Source organism: Gekko japonicus, unplaced genomic scaffold, assembly GCF_001447785.1.
Source record: "Gekko japonicus isolate JY-2015 unplaced genomic scaffold, Gekko_japonicus_V1.1 scaffold131, whole genome shotgun sequence".
Classification (NCBI taxonomy): domain Eukaryota; kingdom Metazoa; phylum Chordata; class Lepidosauria; order Squamata; family Gekkonidae; genus Gekko; species Gekko japonicus.
The window spans coordinates 707,777-726,079 of NW_015167061.1; the positions used below are offsets into that span (position 1 = coordinate 707,777).

Genomic DNA, 18,303 nt, shown 5'->3' on the forward strand with positions numbered 1-18,303 from the left:
GAAGTTGAGAAGAAAAGGCTCCGACAAGTAATAGTAGCTTCCATAAGTTCGTCATCCGTTGTTGTTGGTGGACCAGACATTCTGTAGGCATAGGAATATCTTCCTGGCAGTTACTTGCAATCCCCACAGCATCTTGAGAAGGTGGTTCAAGAGTCTTTTCAGATTTTTCTAGTAACTGGAGTGTTTTAGGCTACATACACACAAATTTTAGCTCTCCAGATTACATGGAAAGAACTCAAACGATTTGTGGCACCTTGAGCATCTGCAACATTTAGGCATTTCTCAAGGCTCTGCAGTCTTATTTCCAAGTCTTGAGGTCCTGAACATGAAGAGTTGGATGTAAAGTTACTCCCCAGAATCTTTTTCTTTTCAGTTCTTTGTTTTGGCCAGTTCTTGCAGAACCATTAATTAATACAAAGAACACAGCAGTACAGTAACAGAACACAATCCGCGTCAAGAATATCATGATTAAACTGTCCGATTTGGGGAGGAGGAAGACGGAAGAAAAAAGTACCAGTTGTACAGTTTTCTCAAAGTGCTGTTCTAAGGGAGAGGAGATCAGGCAACAATATGTTAAAAAGAGCATCTCATGGCTTCCTACATTGAGATGAAAGAAAATGTCTCTTTCCGTTTGTTTTTTTGCATAAATGTAAATCCTGTTCTGGATAATGCCACACAAGGTTACTGTTTCTCAGAAAAAGTGGTTTGTATGTCTTTCACTCTTTATCGGCTGTTAAATGATCCCAAACATGTTTTTTTTAAAGTCCACTTTTGCATTGATGGCAAGCGCTGCTGAGTTTTTAAAAAGTCAGCAATCTGTGTTCTTGCAGCTGCTCAAAGGGAGGCGACCAGAGAGGTCTCCTCCCTCTCTCTCTTTCCCATGCCCTTATCGCCAGGCTGTGTCAGCCGAACAGCATCGTTTGTTATGGGATGCGCGTCTCGTTAAATTGCCCTTTGTTATGCTTAAGCTGTCCGTAAAGCTTCGTTTTTCTCTCCCGTGTGACCCAGAGCCGTCTGTTGTTGTTGGTTTTTTCCCCCTTCCAATTTTTGCTTTAGGATCACCTCATCAAGCAGGGCATGAAAGCAGAGCACGCGGCCTCTCTCGTCGAGCTGACGTCTGCCAAGTGCAGCTCGGTGAAGTACGACGTGGAGATAGCCGAGGAGTACTTTGCTAGGCAGGTGTGTTGATGGGCGCAGGGGATACTGATGGCTGGTGGCTGTGAGAAAGGTTTTCCTGTTGGACTCAAGTAAGGCAGCTGGAGCCCCAATGGTCAACGGATGCCCACCCATCCCCAGAAAAAGTTTCCCATCTGGATCCTAGCATAATCTTTTATCCCAAGAGCCACACTGTTCTGCACCTCGGTCACTTTCTTTCAAGACGCCCTGGACAAAAGGCTCTTTTAATCTCTTCCTCAGCCTGGAGGCTTTGGCAAAGGCCTCTCCTTACTTTCCCCCAAGGTGCTTATTCCCGCAAAAGCCAAGGATGAGGCCAATGGCAGCACACAGCCAAGGGGTGTAATAAAGGAGAGCTCAGCCAAGGCATCTGTTGCTGTTCATTCTAGGTAGAAGGGGACCAAAGAAGCCTCTGCTGGGACTTGGGATGAGTAGCTCAGGTGCATAAGAAGGAGAAGGGCTCTGCCAAAGCCTCTCTTGCAGTTCAGCTTGGGCAGGAGGGGGTTAAAGAGCCCTTTGCCTTGACTGTGTGTGGGAGGGAGTGGGCACACAGGATGTTGCTGGCCCTCCAGTGCTTTTTCAGTTAGAATGTGGCAGAGCCAGGTTTTAAAGAGCCAGTTTGGTGTACTGGCTAGGAGTGCGAACTCTAATCTGGGAGATCCAGGTTTGAGTCCCCTCTACTCCACATGCAGCTGCCGGTGTGACCTTGGGTCAGTCACAAGTTCTCTCAGAGCTGTTCTCTCAAGGGCAGTTTCTGTTGGAGCTCTCTCAGCCCCACCTCCCGCACAGGGTGTCTGTTGTGGGGAGGGGAAGGGAAAGGAGATTGTAAAATGCTCTGAGACTCCTTCGGGTAGTGAAAGGCGGGGTATAAATCCAATCTCTTCTCTCTTCTAAGGGATTGAGTTAGAATGTGAAAGAGGCTGGATTCAACCCCCTGCTCCATTTCCAAGGGCACCGGGTGGCTCTGGGCAAATTGCTGTCATTCTTATTCCGCCTCACTGGGTTAATTTTTGGAGTTAAAATGATAAGCTCCTATCCCCCCCCCCCCCGAACTTCTTGTAGGATGCATGGGGGTGCAAATGCGATTAATTGCCACTCTCTTCAAAGATTTCATCTTTTTGTGGGATCGACTGCACCACCATTCTTCGACTTCACGAGGTCCCCAGCTTGCAGTCCATCTATACGCTGGATGCTGCCATTTCCAAAGTCCAGGTCTCCCTCGACGAGCACTTCTCCAAGCTCGCCGCCGAGACCGACCCACACAAATCATCGGAGATCACCAAGAACCTCCTGCCTGCTACCTTGCAGCTGATTGACACCTATGCCACCTTCACCAGGTACGGCAGCTGATACTGATGAGTCTTTGGTACCCAAAGTGTTTCCAGAGGAGGATTGCCGTGGGGAGGAGCTGTGGCTCAGTGGTAGAGTCTCTGCTTGGCATGCCGAAGGTCCCAGGTTCAATCCCCAGTGTCTCCCGTTAAAGCAACCAGGTAGTGTGTGATGTGAAAGACCTTGACCTGAGACCCTGGAGAGCTGCTGCCAGTCTGGGCAGACAACACTGACGTAGGTAGAGCCTTCCCAGTCTGGGGCATGGCATGTGTCTCAGTAATGGAGCATATGCATGGCATGCAAAAGGTCCCAGATTCAATCCCTGGCATCTCCAGGTAAAAGGATCAGTTGGTAAGCGATGGGAAAGGCCTCAACCTGAGACCCTGGAGAGCTGCTGCCAGTCAGAGACAGTACTGGCCTGAAGGACCGCCTCTTCCCGTATGTTCCCCCAAGAGCACTACGATCGGGGAGCCTCCATCTCTTGGAAGTTCCAGGTCCCTGAGAGATTAAATTTGCCCCTACTAGGGCCAGGGCTTTTTCGGTGGCGGCTCCTACCTGGTGGAATGAGCTCCCGGGGGAGATCCGGGCCCTGCGAGACCTTGTGCAGTTCCGCAGGGTCTGCAAGACGGAGCTCTTCTGCCAGGCTTTTGAGTAGGAGCCGCCGCCACCAGTACCCCACCATCGCGGTAGTGTGTCATCGGCTGCCCCCACTAAAGGGGGGTAAGCATTGCCTGGCAGGAGTTTACAGACAGGGTGCGGGAGACCGCACTATCGAGATAGCTGGCCGCCAAAATTGGGGTGGTTGTTCCCATCTTGGAAGAATTGACATAGGAAGATTACAGCACCATGATGTAGTATGGATTTTATTGTGGTTTTGAATGTTGTTATTCTGTTACATGTCTTATTGTATTTTATATCTCGGCTTTGCTGCATGTGAGCCGCCCTGAGCCTTTGGGAGGGCGGGATACAAATCAAAACATAAATAAATAAATAAATAATGTACCATGGGGCTGTTTCAGTAGAAGGCAGTTTCATGTGTTCATCTGCCTTCTTCCAGTTGGGTATCATTGAGATTCTGAATCTGAGCCTCACCGGGGCCTTCTTCCTGTCCCCAACGCAGGTCCTACTTGCTGCAGAGCCTCTCTGAGGAAGGCTCCCCTGAGAACAAGCCCACCGAAGAAAAGCTGCAGGGCTACGCTGCTGTCCTGGCCATCGGGTCCAGCCGGTGCAAGGCCAACACCCTGGGTGAGCCACCACCCCTTTCCCTCCACGGAGAGCTGCTTTGCCCAGGGATGAGGCGGCTGAATGGGGTTGGAACTCCAAAGAGCAACGGGTGCAGCCTTCGTACTGTGCCACTCTGTTCTTCTGGGTCTGAGTGACAGGCCGGCTTCTTGAGGGCTGCTCCTGGGCCAGGCTTTTTCATTGGTGGGAGGGGGGGGGGCTGTTCTTGCATTGGGAGGGCATCAGTGTCCCCTCTAAGCTTTGTTAGTGTGAGCTAGCTCACAGGTTTTTTAGCCTCCAGCTCACAGGTTTTTGTCTTAGCTCAGGAAGGAGGGCTCCAGAGTAAACTAATATATGCAGTAGCCAAATTGCTCACTCACAACTTAAGAACATAGGAGAAGCCAATGTTGGATCAGGCCAATGGCACATCCAGTCTCCAACACTCTGTCACACAGTGGCCAAAAATACCAGGTGCCATCAGGAGGTCCACCAGTGGGGCCAGGACACCAGAAGCCCTTCCACTGTTGCCTCCCACCCCCCAAGCACCAAGAATACAGAGCATCCCTTGCCCCAGCCTGAGAGTTCCTCTGTATACCTTGTGGCTAATAGCCACTGATGGACCCCAGTTCCATATGGTTATCCAATTCCCTCTTGAAGCTGTCCATGCTTGTAGCCGCTGCCACCTCCTGTGGCAGTGAACTTTAATGCCAGTAGCTCACAAAGTAGAATTTTTTTGCTCACAAGACTCCACAGCTTAGAGGGAGCACTGTAGGGCATGAGCCTGGTTTTCAGGAAAAGCCTTTGTTCCGGGGGGCAGGGAGAATACCTTTTACAGAGGCTCCAAAGTGCAGTGGTAGAGCACCTGTATACTGTCCCAGGCCCACTCTCTAGCTGAAAGGGTCTCAGCCACCAGAGTTACAAGAGAGCTCCCTTCCCGAGTCCCAGGAGAGCTCCCTCCAGGCTAGAGGGATTAAAGATCCACCTCACAGTGCAGCGGCTTCACAAGAGCACGGGAAGCAGGGGGGGTGGGGTGTGCCCTTCGTCTCCTTCCAGCTGTGTCTGTGGAATGTGAGCCTTGCTTCTCTCTGATGCAGGGCCGACTCTTGTCCAGAATTTGCCTTCAGTAGTGCAAGCCTTGTGTGAGTCGTGGAACAACATCCATACCAACGAGTTCCCGAACATCGGCTCATGGGTGAGTCCAGTCCCCCCACCCTCTCCAGCTGTGCTAATGCAACATCCAAAAAGTCAGGTGCCGGGAGAAGGTTCCAAGAGGGAGGGAGTGACTGCTGCTGTCGTCCCTCCCTCCTGGTTTCTTCCCTCCTGGGTAGACTGTCCAGGTCCCACTCTTCTTCCATGGAACGGTTTTCAGCCTGGTTCTGTCCTTTTGCTTCAGTGTGGTCACCCCTCTGTAGAACTTGGCTCAGTCAAGGTGTGTGTTTGGTGGGGGAGAGATGCGGAAACTCAGTCCAGGTATGGAACAGTCCCGGCCAGCCTAGAAAAGCGCTCTCTGTCATGTCAAACCCATAAGTGATACATCCCCTCGTTTGCTCCATGTTCTCTTTCCTTGCCTCTCCCTAAACCATGTTCCTTTTCTTTTTTTTTTAGCGCAATGCTTTTGCGAATGACACGATCCCAGCAGAGAGCTACATCAGCGCCGTTCAAGCTGCCCATCTCGGCACCCTTTGCAGCCAGAGCCTCCCTCTCGCAGCTTCCTTGAAGCGCACCCTCCTCTCCTTGGTCAGGCTCACCGGGGACCTTGTTGTGTGAGTGCAGACCTCTTTGGTTCAGCGTCCTTTTCCTTCCCACCAGGCCTGTGAACTCGGCCACTTGGTTCCAGGGCCCAGACTGTGGGGACAGATGCTTGTGTGTCTTCTTGGTGGGGAAGCTCTGACGGTCTCCTCTCTCTCTCTCTCTCTCTCTCTCTCTCTCTCTCTCTCTCTCTCTCTCTGCAGGTGGTCTGACGAATTAAACCCCTCGCAGGTGATACGCACCCTCCTGCCTCTCCTCTTGGAGACCAGCACGGAGAGCGTGGCGGAGATCAGCAGCAACTCCCTGGAGAGGATCCTGGGCCCGGCAGAGTCAGACGAGTTCCTGTCCCGTGTCTATGAGAAGCTGATCATGGGCTGCTACAACATCCTGGCCAACCATTCCGACCCCAACAGGTGCTCAGCTTTGACCTTCAGTGCCCTAAACAGTGTGTGTCTTGGGTATCTCGTGGATCGATGGCTCTTGTGTGACCCACAGTGGACAAAGAAGGAAACCAAACTTAACCCTGAAACCTAGGATCAAGAACCTAAAAAGGTAAGTCAAACAGAGCAGAGGGCCAACAATTAAAACTTAATTTATATAACATATAAAAATACATGTATCTATTTGTAAAGAATTTGAAAAAACATATAGGGGCCCAATTACAGGCCGAAATGTGTCAGGTCAAGTCCATTGGCCCTTGTGTGTGTGATTTTGGAATTTTTATACGAGGTGTAGCTGGGCCCCAATAGGTTTTTTTAATTCTTTACAAATAAATGCATGTATCTTTATATATTATATAAATTAAGTTTTGATTGTTGGCCCTCTACTCTGTTTGACTTACCTTTTTAGGTTCTTGATCTTGCATGACCCCTCCCCATGTGCCTCCTTAAAAACCTTGAACCCCCCCCCCCCCCCCCGATGAGGGAGAACCCTGCAGTTACATCAAGCACGACAGAGCTGACTGTGCTTTTTGTCAGACTCTTTCATTTGTAAAAGTGCTCTTAGTAAAATCTGTCCAGACCTGAGCAGCTCCAGAGTTGCCCAGTTCAGGAACTTCACCCCTCCTGGCCTCGAAGTGCGTGTGCCGCCTGTAAACCCAAACATGACCCCTTTATCGTTGCTCCCCTCCCTTCCCCCTCCCAGTGGCCTTGACGAAACGATCCTGGAGGAGTGCCTGCAGCACCTGGAGAAACAGCTGGAGAGCAGCCAGGCCCGCAAAGCCATGGAAGAGTTTTTCTCTGAGAGGTGAGAGCCCCCTTTGCTCCCCCAGCTGTCTTTTTCTTTTGACAGTTCTGACGGTGCTTTGTTTGGGACACTGTTCAGAACATAGTGCCAGTAGAGCTGGCCTCAGGGTAAGAACATAAGAACATCAGAGAAGCCAGTGTTGGATCAGGCCAGTGGCCCATCCAGTCCAACACTCTGTGTCACACAGTGGCCAGAAATACCAGGGGCCACCAGGAGGTCCAGCAGTGGGGCCAGGGCACTAGAAGCCCTCCCACTGTTGCCCCCCCCCAAGCACCAAGAAGACAGAGCATCCCTTGCCCCAGACCGAGAGTTCCTATCTAAACCTTGTGGCTAATAGCCACTGATGGACCTCTGCTCCATATGCTTCTCTAATTCCCTTTTGAAGCCGTCCATGCTTGTAGCTGCCAGCAGGTCCTGTGGCAGTGAGTTCCATGTTTTAGTCACTCTTTGGGTGAAGAAGTGCTTCCTTTTATCCATTCTAACCCGACCGCTCAACAATTTCATAGAGTGCCCACGAGTTCTTGTATTGTGGGAAAGGGAGAAAAGCACTTCTTTCTCTACCTGCTCTATCCTGTGCGTAATCTTATAAACCTCGATCATGTCACCCCTCAGCCGTCGTTTCTCCAAGCTAAAGAGCCCCAAGCGCTTTAACCTTTCTTCATAGGGAAAGTGTTCCAACCCTTTTATCATTCCAGTTGCCCTTTTCTGCACTTTTCCCAATGCTATAATATCCTTTTTGAGGTGTGGTGACCAGAACTGTAAGGCTGAGTGCTTCTTTGCTGGATCCAAGCATTTGTCTTGTGTGGTGTTCCCCAACGTGGTCAGCCAGGCACAACTTGGAGAAGCCCACAAGCAGCAGGCACGGAAGGCCAGAGACCTTCCTCATGGCTGGTTGCCCTGCAGTTGTTCTTATAAGACGTGCTGCCACTGGCTATGGAAGTTCCACTTTGCCTGTAGGCCTGTCCTGTCCTGCTGCGTCAGATTAGAAGCCCTTTTAAGGCAGCGGCAACCCCCACACCTTATGACAGCAGATTCCATAAGCTAACCGTGCACTGTGTGAAGTTGGGGAGGTGCTGTGGCTCAGTGGAAGAGTCTCTGCTCTGCATGCAGAAGGTCCCAGGTTCAGTCCCTGGCAAGGGTTCACGTGGTAGGTGATGTGGAAGTCCTCCGCCTGTTACACTGGAGAGCTGCTGCCAGTCTGAGCAGACAGTACTGAGCTTGATGGACTAGAAGGCAGCTTCATGTGTATACGTGAAGTCCTCCTTTCATGGGATGTGAGCGAAGGCTTTAATTTTTGCCAGTCTCCTCTTTAAAATGTGGTTGTTCCCATAAGGGTGGCACACAAGGTGCCTGGGCCCCATTTAGCCTCGCAACACAGTGGCGTGCTCTGCAGTTTGGTCCACTCCAGCCTGTCCTGCTGACCTTGGGGGACCTTGGGGGCTGCTGCCAGCAACAGACCCGCTTGGGCAAACGCCAGGCTTGAGGAGGAGCCCAGCCGTTCTGCCCGGCCGGTAATCTCCCCCCTCGGCCACCTGGACTGGTGGGAGGGAGCCGTGGGTGCTCGGGGACCTTGGAGCTGCCGAGCAGGCCAAAGCAGGGATCTTCAGTGTTTGTCCTGCTGAGGCTGCGTTGGAACCAGCCCCGTATCTGGCGGGGGCCTTCAGAGCCTCGCAGGCAGGAAGTGGCAGAAGAGAGGGCCCTGGGAAAGCACTGGAGCCAGACAGTGACACCCAGCGATGGACTGTCTGGCTGCCTTCCTGTGAACTGGGGGAAAAAAGGGGGGGGAGGGACTCAACCCAAGATAGGACTGCGAACCAAAAGGGCCAAGCTAAATATATATATTAAGGTGTACACATGTTAATTTTCACCTTGATGGAGGGGCACACATTCTGACCTATGAAATCATGGTTACCAGAATAAGTTGTGGAGGTGATATGGCTATCCCTATGGCCCATCACCAATACCAGGAGTCCAACTATAAGTATACAAGGAAACAACATCTGGTTTTAATATATGTGTACTGAAACTCTCTAACAGGCCTATGAATGTGTGTCTATAATATATTGATAATAGTGACCACTGAGGAAGGCCCTTAGGGGCCAAAACGCGTTCGGTCTTCAGTTGGAAAGTGTTTACCCATCATATGTATTAGTATATGTTGTCTCGCTTAGCCCTTTTGGTTCGCATGTCTTCCTGTGAACAGCAGGCTCCTCCTCCCCGCATCCCAGCATGAAAATCCCCCAGGTTCCCAAAGCTGTCTGCTGAGAAGGGGAGTGGCCGTTTGAGAAACACGAAACCACAAAGCCCCACGGACTGACTCTTGCAGTTCTGCAGGTCCCAGGCACCTCCTCTCATGTTCTTGTTCCCGCCTCCCCTTTCCTTTCCCTCCCATCTAGTGGAGAACTGGTCCAGATCATGATGGCCACGGCCAATGAAAACCTCTCTGCGAAATTCTGCAACAGAGTACTCAAGTTCTTCACCAAGCTCTTCCAACTGAGTGAGTGGTCCACTCTTCCATGTTACTATCATTGTTTACTGTTGATGTCCTTCATACCTCACTTCTCTCTCCCCTGGAGGCACAAAGCGGCTGACATCCTTCTCCATTTTATCCTCGCAACAACCCTGTGAAGTAGGTTAGGCCAAGAGGGGGTGACTGGCCCAGGGTCACCCAGCGAGCTTCCACGGCATTTGAACCCGGCTCTCTCAGATTCTAGGCCAGCACATCTCAGCATTACTCTACATTTGCTCTAGTGGTTTCTTATCATTACGGCTGGCTTGGGAGGAGATCTGCCTTGAAGTGTGCAGCACACCTTTCCCTGGCCTAGAACCAGAGTGGTCCTGACCCACAGCATGTATTTACTCGATTGAGACATGTCTGCAGTCCAGAGCCCTGGGTCTGCCGGCCTGGTCCCCTCCTCTGATCTGTCCCTTCCCCTCCCTGGCTGTCTTTAAGCAGCGGCTGGACCAACACTGGTCAGGGATGCTCTAGGCCAGTGGTGGCGAACCTATGGCATGGGTGCCAGAGGTGGCACTCAGAGCCCTCTCTGTGGGCACACGTGTCATCACCCAGCCAGGCCCAGACCGTCATTAAAATGTGGAATTCTCTGCCAAATAATTTTAAGTAAATGAAAGCATTTGGGATTGCTTTCCTTACTTTGTTTGGATCATCTTAAGTTAATGTATGGGTTGTTTTTTCTAAAGTAAAACCTCAGTATTCAGGTTAAATTGCCGTGTGGGCACTTTGCGATAAATAAGTGGGTTTTGGGTCGCAGTTTGGGCACTCGGTCTCTAAAAGGTTTGCCATCACTGCTCTCGGCTGATCCCGCACTGAGCAGGGGGCGGGACTAGAGGGCCCCTTCCAGCCCTGTGTGATTCCGTGATTCCTTTTCAGCCGAGAAGAGCCCCAACCCCAGCCTCTTGCGCCTCTGTGGCTCCCTGGCCCAGCTGGCCTGCGTGGAGCCGACCCGCCTCCAGGCCTGGCTGACGAGGATGACCACCTCGCCCCCGAAGGAGTCCGACCAGCTGGACGTGGTGCAGGAGAACCGGCAGCTCCTGCAGCTCCTGACGACCTACATTGTCCGAGAGAACAGGTGAGTTCTGGAGCCCGTCCCTGGCAGCTGACGGGGCAGACGGGAAGCACGAGAGGCTGGGACGACCTCAGCGTTGTGGAGCAGACATGAACCCACGAAGCCGCCTTCTGTAGAGTCGGGTCCATGATCCATCTGGCTCCGGTCTGTCTGCTTGGGCTGGCAGAGAAAGGTCTTTCGCAGCCTTGGTTTACAAAATCCTTTTGACCGGAGAGGCCAGGAACGGGACCTCCAGCATGCAGGGGCAGAAGGCCTGTACTGAATCGGATGGCTGGTCCATCTAGCCCAGTGCTTGCAGTGAAGCTCCAAGGTTTCAGCCAAAGCAAGAGCTTTCCTAGCACCTGCCAGCTGGAGGTGCCGGGGATTGACCTGAGGGGCTTCTGAGTCCACAGCAGGCGGGGCCCTTCCTGAGAGAGCTCAGATATAAGCCTTCGGGGCCAGTAATATAATTGTCTCAAGAGTGCCGTTACACCTCCTTTAAACTGTAGGTGTATCCGTCTTCTGTAAATTTATTTTCTGCCTTTCTTTTTAAAAAGTTTTTTCACTTGTGCTGTTGTTAAATCATCCTCTGTGGTGGGTCCCTCGTGCCGTTTGGTGCTTTGGTGTGAGTGGGAGAGCATGGCTGAATGCCTCCGACTGAATCAGTCACAGAGTTCTAATAGGGATATGGCCATTTACGCGATTCGGGCACTCAGAAATGTCTGCAAGGAGTTTGCGTTGAGAAGAGGATGCCAAACTTGACCTGGATCTTGCTGAGTGTGAACTCTGCCATCTTTGCCTCCAGCCAAGTCGGCGAAGGCGCCTGCACCGTCCTCCTGAGCACCCTCATCCCGATGGCCACGGAGATGCTGGCAAACGGTGATGGGACCGGCTTTCCTGAGCTCATGGTTGTCATGGCTACCCTGGCCAGCGCCGGGCAAGGGGCGGGGCATCTCCAGCTTCACAGCGCGGCAGTCGATTGGCTGGGGAGATGGTAAGAGATGTGGTTATAAGAATATAAGAGAACATAAGAACGTAAGAGACGCCAATGTTGGATCAGGCCAAATGGCCCATCTAGTCCAACACTCTGTCACACAGTGGCCAAAAGTACCAGGTGCCTTCAGGAGGTCCAGCAGTGGGGTTATGGGGTGGGTGGGTGTCTGTCTGTTTGATGACTGATAGAGGCCGTTGAGGAGCTGGTCTGGTGATCAATGGGCAGGCCATTTAGCGTGAACCGTTCTTTACCTCCAGTGGTGGTTCTCGAACTCTTAATCTTAGGCTGAAGACCTTCCCAGTCTGGCTGCTGGAGCTGTCAAGGGGTAGAGCCAGGGGCCTCCTCTGTCTGAAGGCAGCTGCTCCATTGCAGAGCTTTCAGGTGTCCACTGCGATTGCTGCTCCTTGCCTTTTAAGCCACAATCCAGACACTTGTGCCCATGCAGAGCCTTTTGGACAGGCACCATCCTGTGTTGCATCACTAGCTGCTGTGAATCTCCTGTTATGGGGAGTGGCCGCTTTAAAGTAGAAAAGGGCAGAAATCACTGGTGGGGGAGAAGGCGCCCAAAGGAACCTTTCCTGAGACGTGGCTGCAATTTGGAACTTCTTAAGACTTCTCCGTGGGGGGAGGTTCCCAGTCCCATCCAGCCCACGCCACCACCAGTGGCCTCCTGTGGCTGTGCAGTTTGAGCCACTCCAGGTTCAAGTTGTTCCCACCGGTGTTTGACTGAAATCCCGGGGTGCCAGCGGATCAGGCCGGCAGGGGGTTGCTAACGGCTATTGCCAAGCTGCAGAAGAGCAGGGAACCTCGAGAGGCCGACTTCCATTGCCCCGGCAGCAGGGCACAGGGCCCGCCTTGCATCTGAGCCAGGGGGAGGAGAGAGAGCTGCGGTCTGGTTGCTATGGCAGCAAGGCCCTGGTTTTTCCTCCCGTCAGCCCCAGCCATCTCATGGGCTGTGGGGGCAGCAGGTGAGCTGCCCGGAAGGGCTCGTTGGAACTCTGTGTTATGCGTGAAGGGTAGAAAATGTTGAAGGTGAGAGGTCTACCTCCTCCCTTGAAGTCCGAGGCCAGCCAGTTGGCTGCTTTATTTCTTTTTTAAAAATATATTTTAATTAAATTTTAGAAAAGGTACGTACAAAGTTACAAACAGTAAGTTAATAACACTATAACATGAAAAACGAACTAGCTAACTATAACATCAAAAAAAGTTGAAAGGTCGGAGCATTACACATTCAGGATGTCAATATAATGACAAGTGCAAAGTCTTCTTAGGTAGTACATTCTCACTTGTTGAGTTATTTGAAATGTAATCAACGGAACAGTGCCATTTTCCTATAAAACATGGCTGATAGGTAGAATTGCCTGCAGTTACCAACTGATCTGAGATCTTATCCATCACTACAAAGTCCCATGCATTCAGGAACCATTGCTTAATTGTGGGAATCTCATCTGGCTTCCACGTGGCTTTATTTCTAAGGCGCCCTTTCTTGTCTCTTTCCAGCAAGAAATACCTGTCTCAGAAGAACGTGATTGAGAAAATGAACGCCAATGTCATGCACGGCAAGGTAAGGCGGGAGGGCGGGTTTTTTGGGCATGTCAGTGATCTATTTGTTGGAGGTCGTGGAAAGGAGAGCAGAATGGGTGAAGAAAGACGAGATGGTGGAGCTTTTCACTCCGAGAGCACCTTATGTACCTGCTCTATGTGGTGGATGTCTGTAACTCTTCTTGTAAACTCTTTGCTCCTGAAACGTAAGGAGAAATATCTGTCTTCTATTCATGGACTTTTAGGGAATCCTAGTGAAAAAGTTGTATATAAAAAGTCGTGGTTACTAGACTTGGTTTCTTTCTAATGGAGAGGACTGCAAGTAAAGGCGGGTCTCTCCTGAACGGTGTCTTGCAGCACGTGACGGTTCTGGAGTGCACTTGCCACATTGTGTCCTACCTGGCTGACGTCACCAACGCTCTGAGCCAGACCGGCAGCCAGGGCACCCCCCACCTCTCGGTGGACGGCGAGGAGAGGGCCATCGAGGTGGACTCTGACTGGGTGGAAGAGCTGGCCGTGGAAGAGGAGGACTCGCAAGCTGAAGACTCGGTGGGTGGAGTAGAGTGAAGGGCAGAGGGTGACCCGGATGGTCTCGAGTTCAAATTTGACTCGGTAGTGGAATCCAGAAATGACAGCAGCATTTATACAGGAGAAAGCGAAAGGAAAGGCCATTGCCCTGAGGCTGGATAGGGTGGGTGGCAGTTCCAGGCCCTGAGTGGATAGAGCATGTCGCCCTGGCATTTCAGTGTAAGAAAGATACTCATCTTGGAGGATTTGCACTCTTAGTCGGCCTCAGTAGAAAGGAAGGGCAGCCATTCAGGTGCCGCAAGATTGCCATTCCGTTGTGCGGCATCGAACAAAGATGGTAAGTCCTGCAAAACAAGTGTATTTCTTATGCCAAAATGCTCCATCCAAGGCCTGAAATGGCACTGCGGGGAACTCTGTGTTTCTCAAGTAAACTGAGGCAGAGATGCTTTTGTGGCAGAGGGCCTGCTCCACCAGGGTCATGGGCATGTTGCTCTTTTTGTGTGCGGTGACTGCTCCACCCTGGGCTGGGTCGCTTCGGAGGGGGCTTGTGCGACCGCATGCTTTTCTCCGCAAAAAGGAGCAACTTAAAAACCCCTGCAGTGAAAAACCAGCGCATTGGGGAGAAAGCTGCTCTTCTGTGTACAGGCCAGATTTTTCTATGGAAGAACATTCAGGCTTGTGAATTCCCCATTTTGCTCGTGCCGCTTTGTAGGCCAGAAAGAGGTTTCCCGTCTTGTCTACTCTTAGCGAGGGTGTGTAGGGTTGCCATTCTCCAGGTAGTCAAGTAACAAATAAATATACACGGCAAGAAACTTTTGTAAATTAATGTGTTCTGTTTAGAACAATCATTCTATAAAGTGCATCGTGTATTATTATAACATCCTAATCAGAGATATGCATTCAGTACATTCAGTATAACATTAACACTCAGTTTATACGATATAACAACTACCAGTCAATTTTGCATCAATATTTTAAAAGTCAAACCCCACTAGAAGCCCGCTTCTGCTTGCACGAAGTCTTCCAGAAGGGGGAAAGCTTTCATTAATAGTCGTGTTGATGCTTATTGCCGGTCCTACAAAAGGCACATGGAGCTGCGGTGGCGCAGTGGTTAAGATGCTGAACTGCAGGCTGGAAGGTCGGTCGCTCGGCAGTTCGAGACCCGAGTGCCGCATGACGGAGTGAGCTCCCGTCTCTGGTCCCAGCTCCTGCCAGCCTAGCAGTTCAAAAGCAAGGAATTGCAAGTAGATAAATAGGTACCGCTTCGGTGGGAAGGGAGCAGCGGTCCGTGCGCCTCGGCGTTTAGTCATGCCGGCCACATGACCACGGAAACGTCTTTGGACAGCGCTGGCTCTTCAGCTTGGAAACGGAGATGAGCACGGCAACCTTGGATTCAACTGGCTTTCAAGCAAGGGAAACCTTTATCTTTTTACAAAAGACACATTGTGCAGCTAAAATTCGTGGACGGAGCGCTCCTGTCATTCTCAAGGCTTGATTGTTATAAACAGAACGCATCAATTTACAAAAGTTTCTTATGGTGTATATTTATTCGTTACTTGACTTTCCTAACACTGCAGCTTGGGTGGCTACATTTTCCAGGTTGTGGCTGGAGATGCCCCACTATCATTGTTCCCTCTAAGCTGTGGAGTCTTGTGAGCAAAAAATCTACTCTGTGAGCTACCGGCATTCAAGTTGTGAGCGAGCGATTGGGCTACCGCATTGAACTAGTTTGCTCTGGAGCCATCTTTCCTGAGCTAGGGCAAAAATGTGTGAGCTGGAAGCTAAAAAACGGTGAGCTAGCTCACACTAACTCAGCTTAGAGGGAACTTTGCCCACTATCACCATTGTTCACCAGGCAATCGAGATCAGTTCCCCTGGAGAAAATGGCTGCTTTGGAGGGTGGACTCTGTGCTTTGTACCCAGCTGAGGTTCCTCCCCTCCCCACATCCTGCCCTCCCCAGGCTGCACCCCCCTAAATTTCCAGGTATTTCCCAACCCAGAGCTGGCAACATTATATAGGTTGTAGATGCTTGGCTAAATGTCTTTTTGTTTTCGTGTTGTGTGGGCAGGATGAAGACTCCCTCTGCAACAAACTTTGCACATTTACAATCACACAGAAAGAATTCATGAACCAACACTGGTGAGTTCTGCCTGCGGGATATTTAGTTGGGTGCACCTCTGTACTCTTCATTCTCTGGTGGCCTTGGCCATTGGCTCCACTGTTGCATGGTAGGGTAGGTTCCTGTGTCTCCCACAGGTCATTGTCGTGTAAGTATGTCTGTTGTGTGTTCCTTCTCACCACGCAGGTACCACTGCCACACCTGTAAGATGGTCGACGGTGTTGGAGTTTGCACTGTTTGCGCCAAGGTTTGCCACAAGGACCATGAGATCTCATACGCCAAGTACGGTTCGTTCTTCTGCGACTGTGGAGCGAAAGAAGATGGCAGTTGTCTGGTAAGCTGGATTTGTGAGGAGGCTTGGGAAGTGGAAGCGCTGTGAGGACCTTGAGGCTGTGTTAGAGAAGAGTCCGGCTGTGGGCTCCAAGCCTTAAGAAGGATGTCTTGAAATCGGACAGGGTCAGAGGAAGGTGGAAATCAAAGAAGATCGGGTCTCAGAAGCAAGTCCAGCAAGGAAAGATTAAAGGGAGGGTGTATTTAATCCCGAGTGGGAGTGGAAAACTTTGGATTTGCTGCACTGAGCAGAGAGTTGGACTAGATGATCTTTAGGGCCCCCAAGGAGTCCAGTCTGCGCTGCTAGCAGGCAAAGCGGCTTCTGGGCCAAGGCAGCCGGGACTGCTGGAGAAGCCCCAGGGGTGCCGTTCGAGGCTTGCAGCAACGTCTTTGCCGTTTCTCTCTGTCTCCAAGGCCTTGGTGAAGAGAACCCCCAGCAGTGGCATGAGCTCCACCATGAAGGAGTCGGCCTTCCAGAGTGAGCCTCGTGTTCCCGAGAGCGTCATACGGCATTCCAGCACCTCTCCCACGGACAAGTCCAAAGTCTGCATCAGTGACGGGCGAGGCTCCGACGAGGAGAAGCCCAAGAAGAGCAGCCTGTGCAGGAATGTGGAGGGCTGTCGGGAGCAGCTGCAGTCCCAGGTACTGGAAGGGTGTGGACCTCAGAACACCAAGAGGGCCCTGCTGGATCGTGCCCATCATCTAGTCCAGTATCCTGCCTCACACTATGGCCAACCAGATGCCCTTCAGGGCCAAGCAAACAGGGTGTGGAGGCCGAGGCCTTCCCCTGATAATAACGTAACAAGAGCCTTGTTGGATCAGACCAGTGGTCTGTTTGGTCCAGCATCCTGTCTCACACATTGGCCGACCAGTTCCTCTGGAGGGCCAACAACAGGGCAGAGAGGCCAAGGCCTTCCCCTAAGAACATAACAAGAGCCTTGCTGGATCAGACCGGTAGTCCATCTAGTCCAGCATCCTGTCTCACCCAGTGGCTGACCAGTTCCTCTGGAAGGCCAACAACAGTGCATGGAGGCCGAGGCCTTCCCCTGATAAGAACATCAGAAGAGCCTTGCTGGATAAGACCGGTGGTCCATCTAGTCCAGCATCCTGCCTCATGCCATGGCCAACCAGATGCCTTGCAGGGCCAAACGAACAGGGCATAGATGCCAAGGCCTTCTGGTGATGTTGCTTCCTGGCTCTGAATTTCAGAGGTTTACTGCCTTTGAATGTGGAGGTTCCCTTTAGTCACCGTGGCTAGTAGCCACAGATAGACATTTCCTCTATGAATCTCTGATCCCCATTTAAATACACCCCTTGTCTGTGCCTGTGGCCATCACTGCATCCTCTAACAGCAAATCCTAAAGTTCCAGCCTTCTCCTTTGGCTCCACAGGCCAACTTCTCCTTTGCGCCACTGGTGCTGGACATGCTGCACTTCCTCATGGAAGCCATCCAGGTCAACTTCCAGCAGGCCTCGGCGATGGGCAGCAGCAGCCGGGCCCAGCAGGCTCTCAACGAGCTGCACACGCTCGACAAGACGGTGGAAATGACGGATCAGTTGATGGTGAGGACTGGTGTCTTCTCTGTACTTCCTGGTTTGGGGGGCGGGGGAGACCATGTGACTGACTCCGGGGGTTGGGAGCATGGGGTAGACACTCCAGATACTCCCTGGAGAAGTACCAAGGATTTGGTCCAAACCTTCAAGCTGGGCATTCGTGTAGATCTTGCTTTCCTTTTTTTCTCTTAACCAGGCTTGCTAATGAGCTACTTGTGCTTAAAATTAGAGTGGCAAGAGGACAGGAGTTGGAGGGAGTCCTCTTGGTAGGGGACTCGGGGGTCCCCTGTTTTATTGCTCAATACCTCACTGGTTAAGGGAACCCGCAGATACTCCCGGGGAACTCTCCTCCCTGCCCTCCAGCTACCCTGAAGCCCGCTGTTGGTGTTGATCCAGTGGTCCTATGCCCCGTTTCCCCCAAAGAAGGTGGTGGAGCGCTGCTCTGCTTTGCTGCCCCACGTGAAGCGTCTTTCCTGGAGCAGGGCCCGCCAACCCCCTTGCCTGTCTGCTCTCTCGACTGCCCAGGTGCCGACGCTCGGCTCGCAAGAAGGAGCCTTTGAGAACGTCCGCATGAACTACAGCGGGGACCAAGGCCAGACCATCCGGCAGCTGATCAGTGCCCATGTCCTGCGGCGCGTGGCCATGTGTGTCCTTTCCTCGCCTCACGGGCGCCGCCAGCACCTGGCCGTCAGCCACGAGAAGGGCAAGGTGAGCCTGGGAGGGGAGCTGCCTGCTGTGTGGCCTCTGAGGGCGGCGGTGGCACCGCAGGACCTGAGCTGCTCAGGCAAAGCATAGCCAAAGTCCTGGAGAGCGGCTCAGAGATTGTAAAAAAGGCCAAACTCAGTTGACATGCACCAGAAGTCACAAGAGCCACATGCTTGCCTCTGCAAGGGATGCTGCAGATGACCAGCTATCACTCCCTGATAGCAATGGGTTTTGTGCCTGGGAGGGGA

General features: G+C 51.9%; 1 protein-coding gene across 1 annotated transcript in view; it reads left to right on the top strand.

The window, feature by feature from the left end:
* Positions 1-18,303, top strand: part of UBR4 (ubiquitin protein ligase E3 component n-recognin 4) — a 136,680-nt gene that overhangs the window by 26,104 nt on the left and 92,273 nt on the right. Inside the window, 17 exon segments of the mRNA XM_015412557.1 lie at positions 1,057-1,179; positions 2,281-2,510; positions 3,623-3,747; positions 4,818-4,915; positions 5,329-5,486; positions 5,676-5,885; positions 6,616-6,717; positions 9,114-9,214; positions 10,109-10,307; positions 11,089-11,277; positions 12,778-12,841; positions 13,177-13,368; positions 15,417-15,487; positions 15,654-15,801; positions 16,212-16,439; positions 17,189-17,359; positions 17,876-18,058. Of these exon segments, the coding sequence (XP_015268043.1) occupies positions 1,057-1,179; positions 2,281-2,510; positions 3,623-3,747; positions 4,818-4,915; positions 5,329-5,486; positions 5,676-5,885; positions 6,616-6,717; positions 9,114-9,214; positions 10,109-10,307; positions 11,089-11,277; positions 12,778-12,841; positions 13,177-13,368; positions 15,417-15,487; positions 15,654-15,801; positions 16,212-16,439; positions 17,189-17,359; positions 17,876-18,058 (2,592 nt within the window).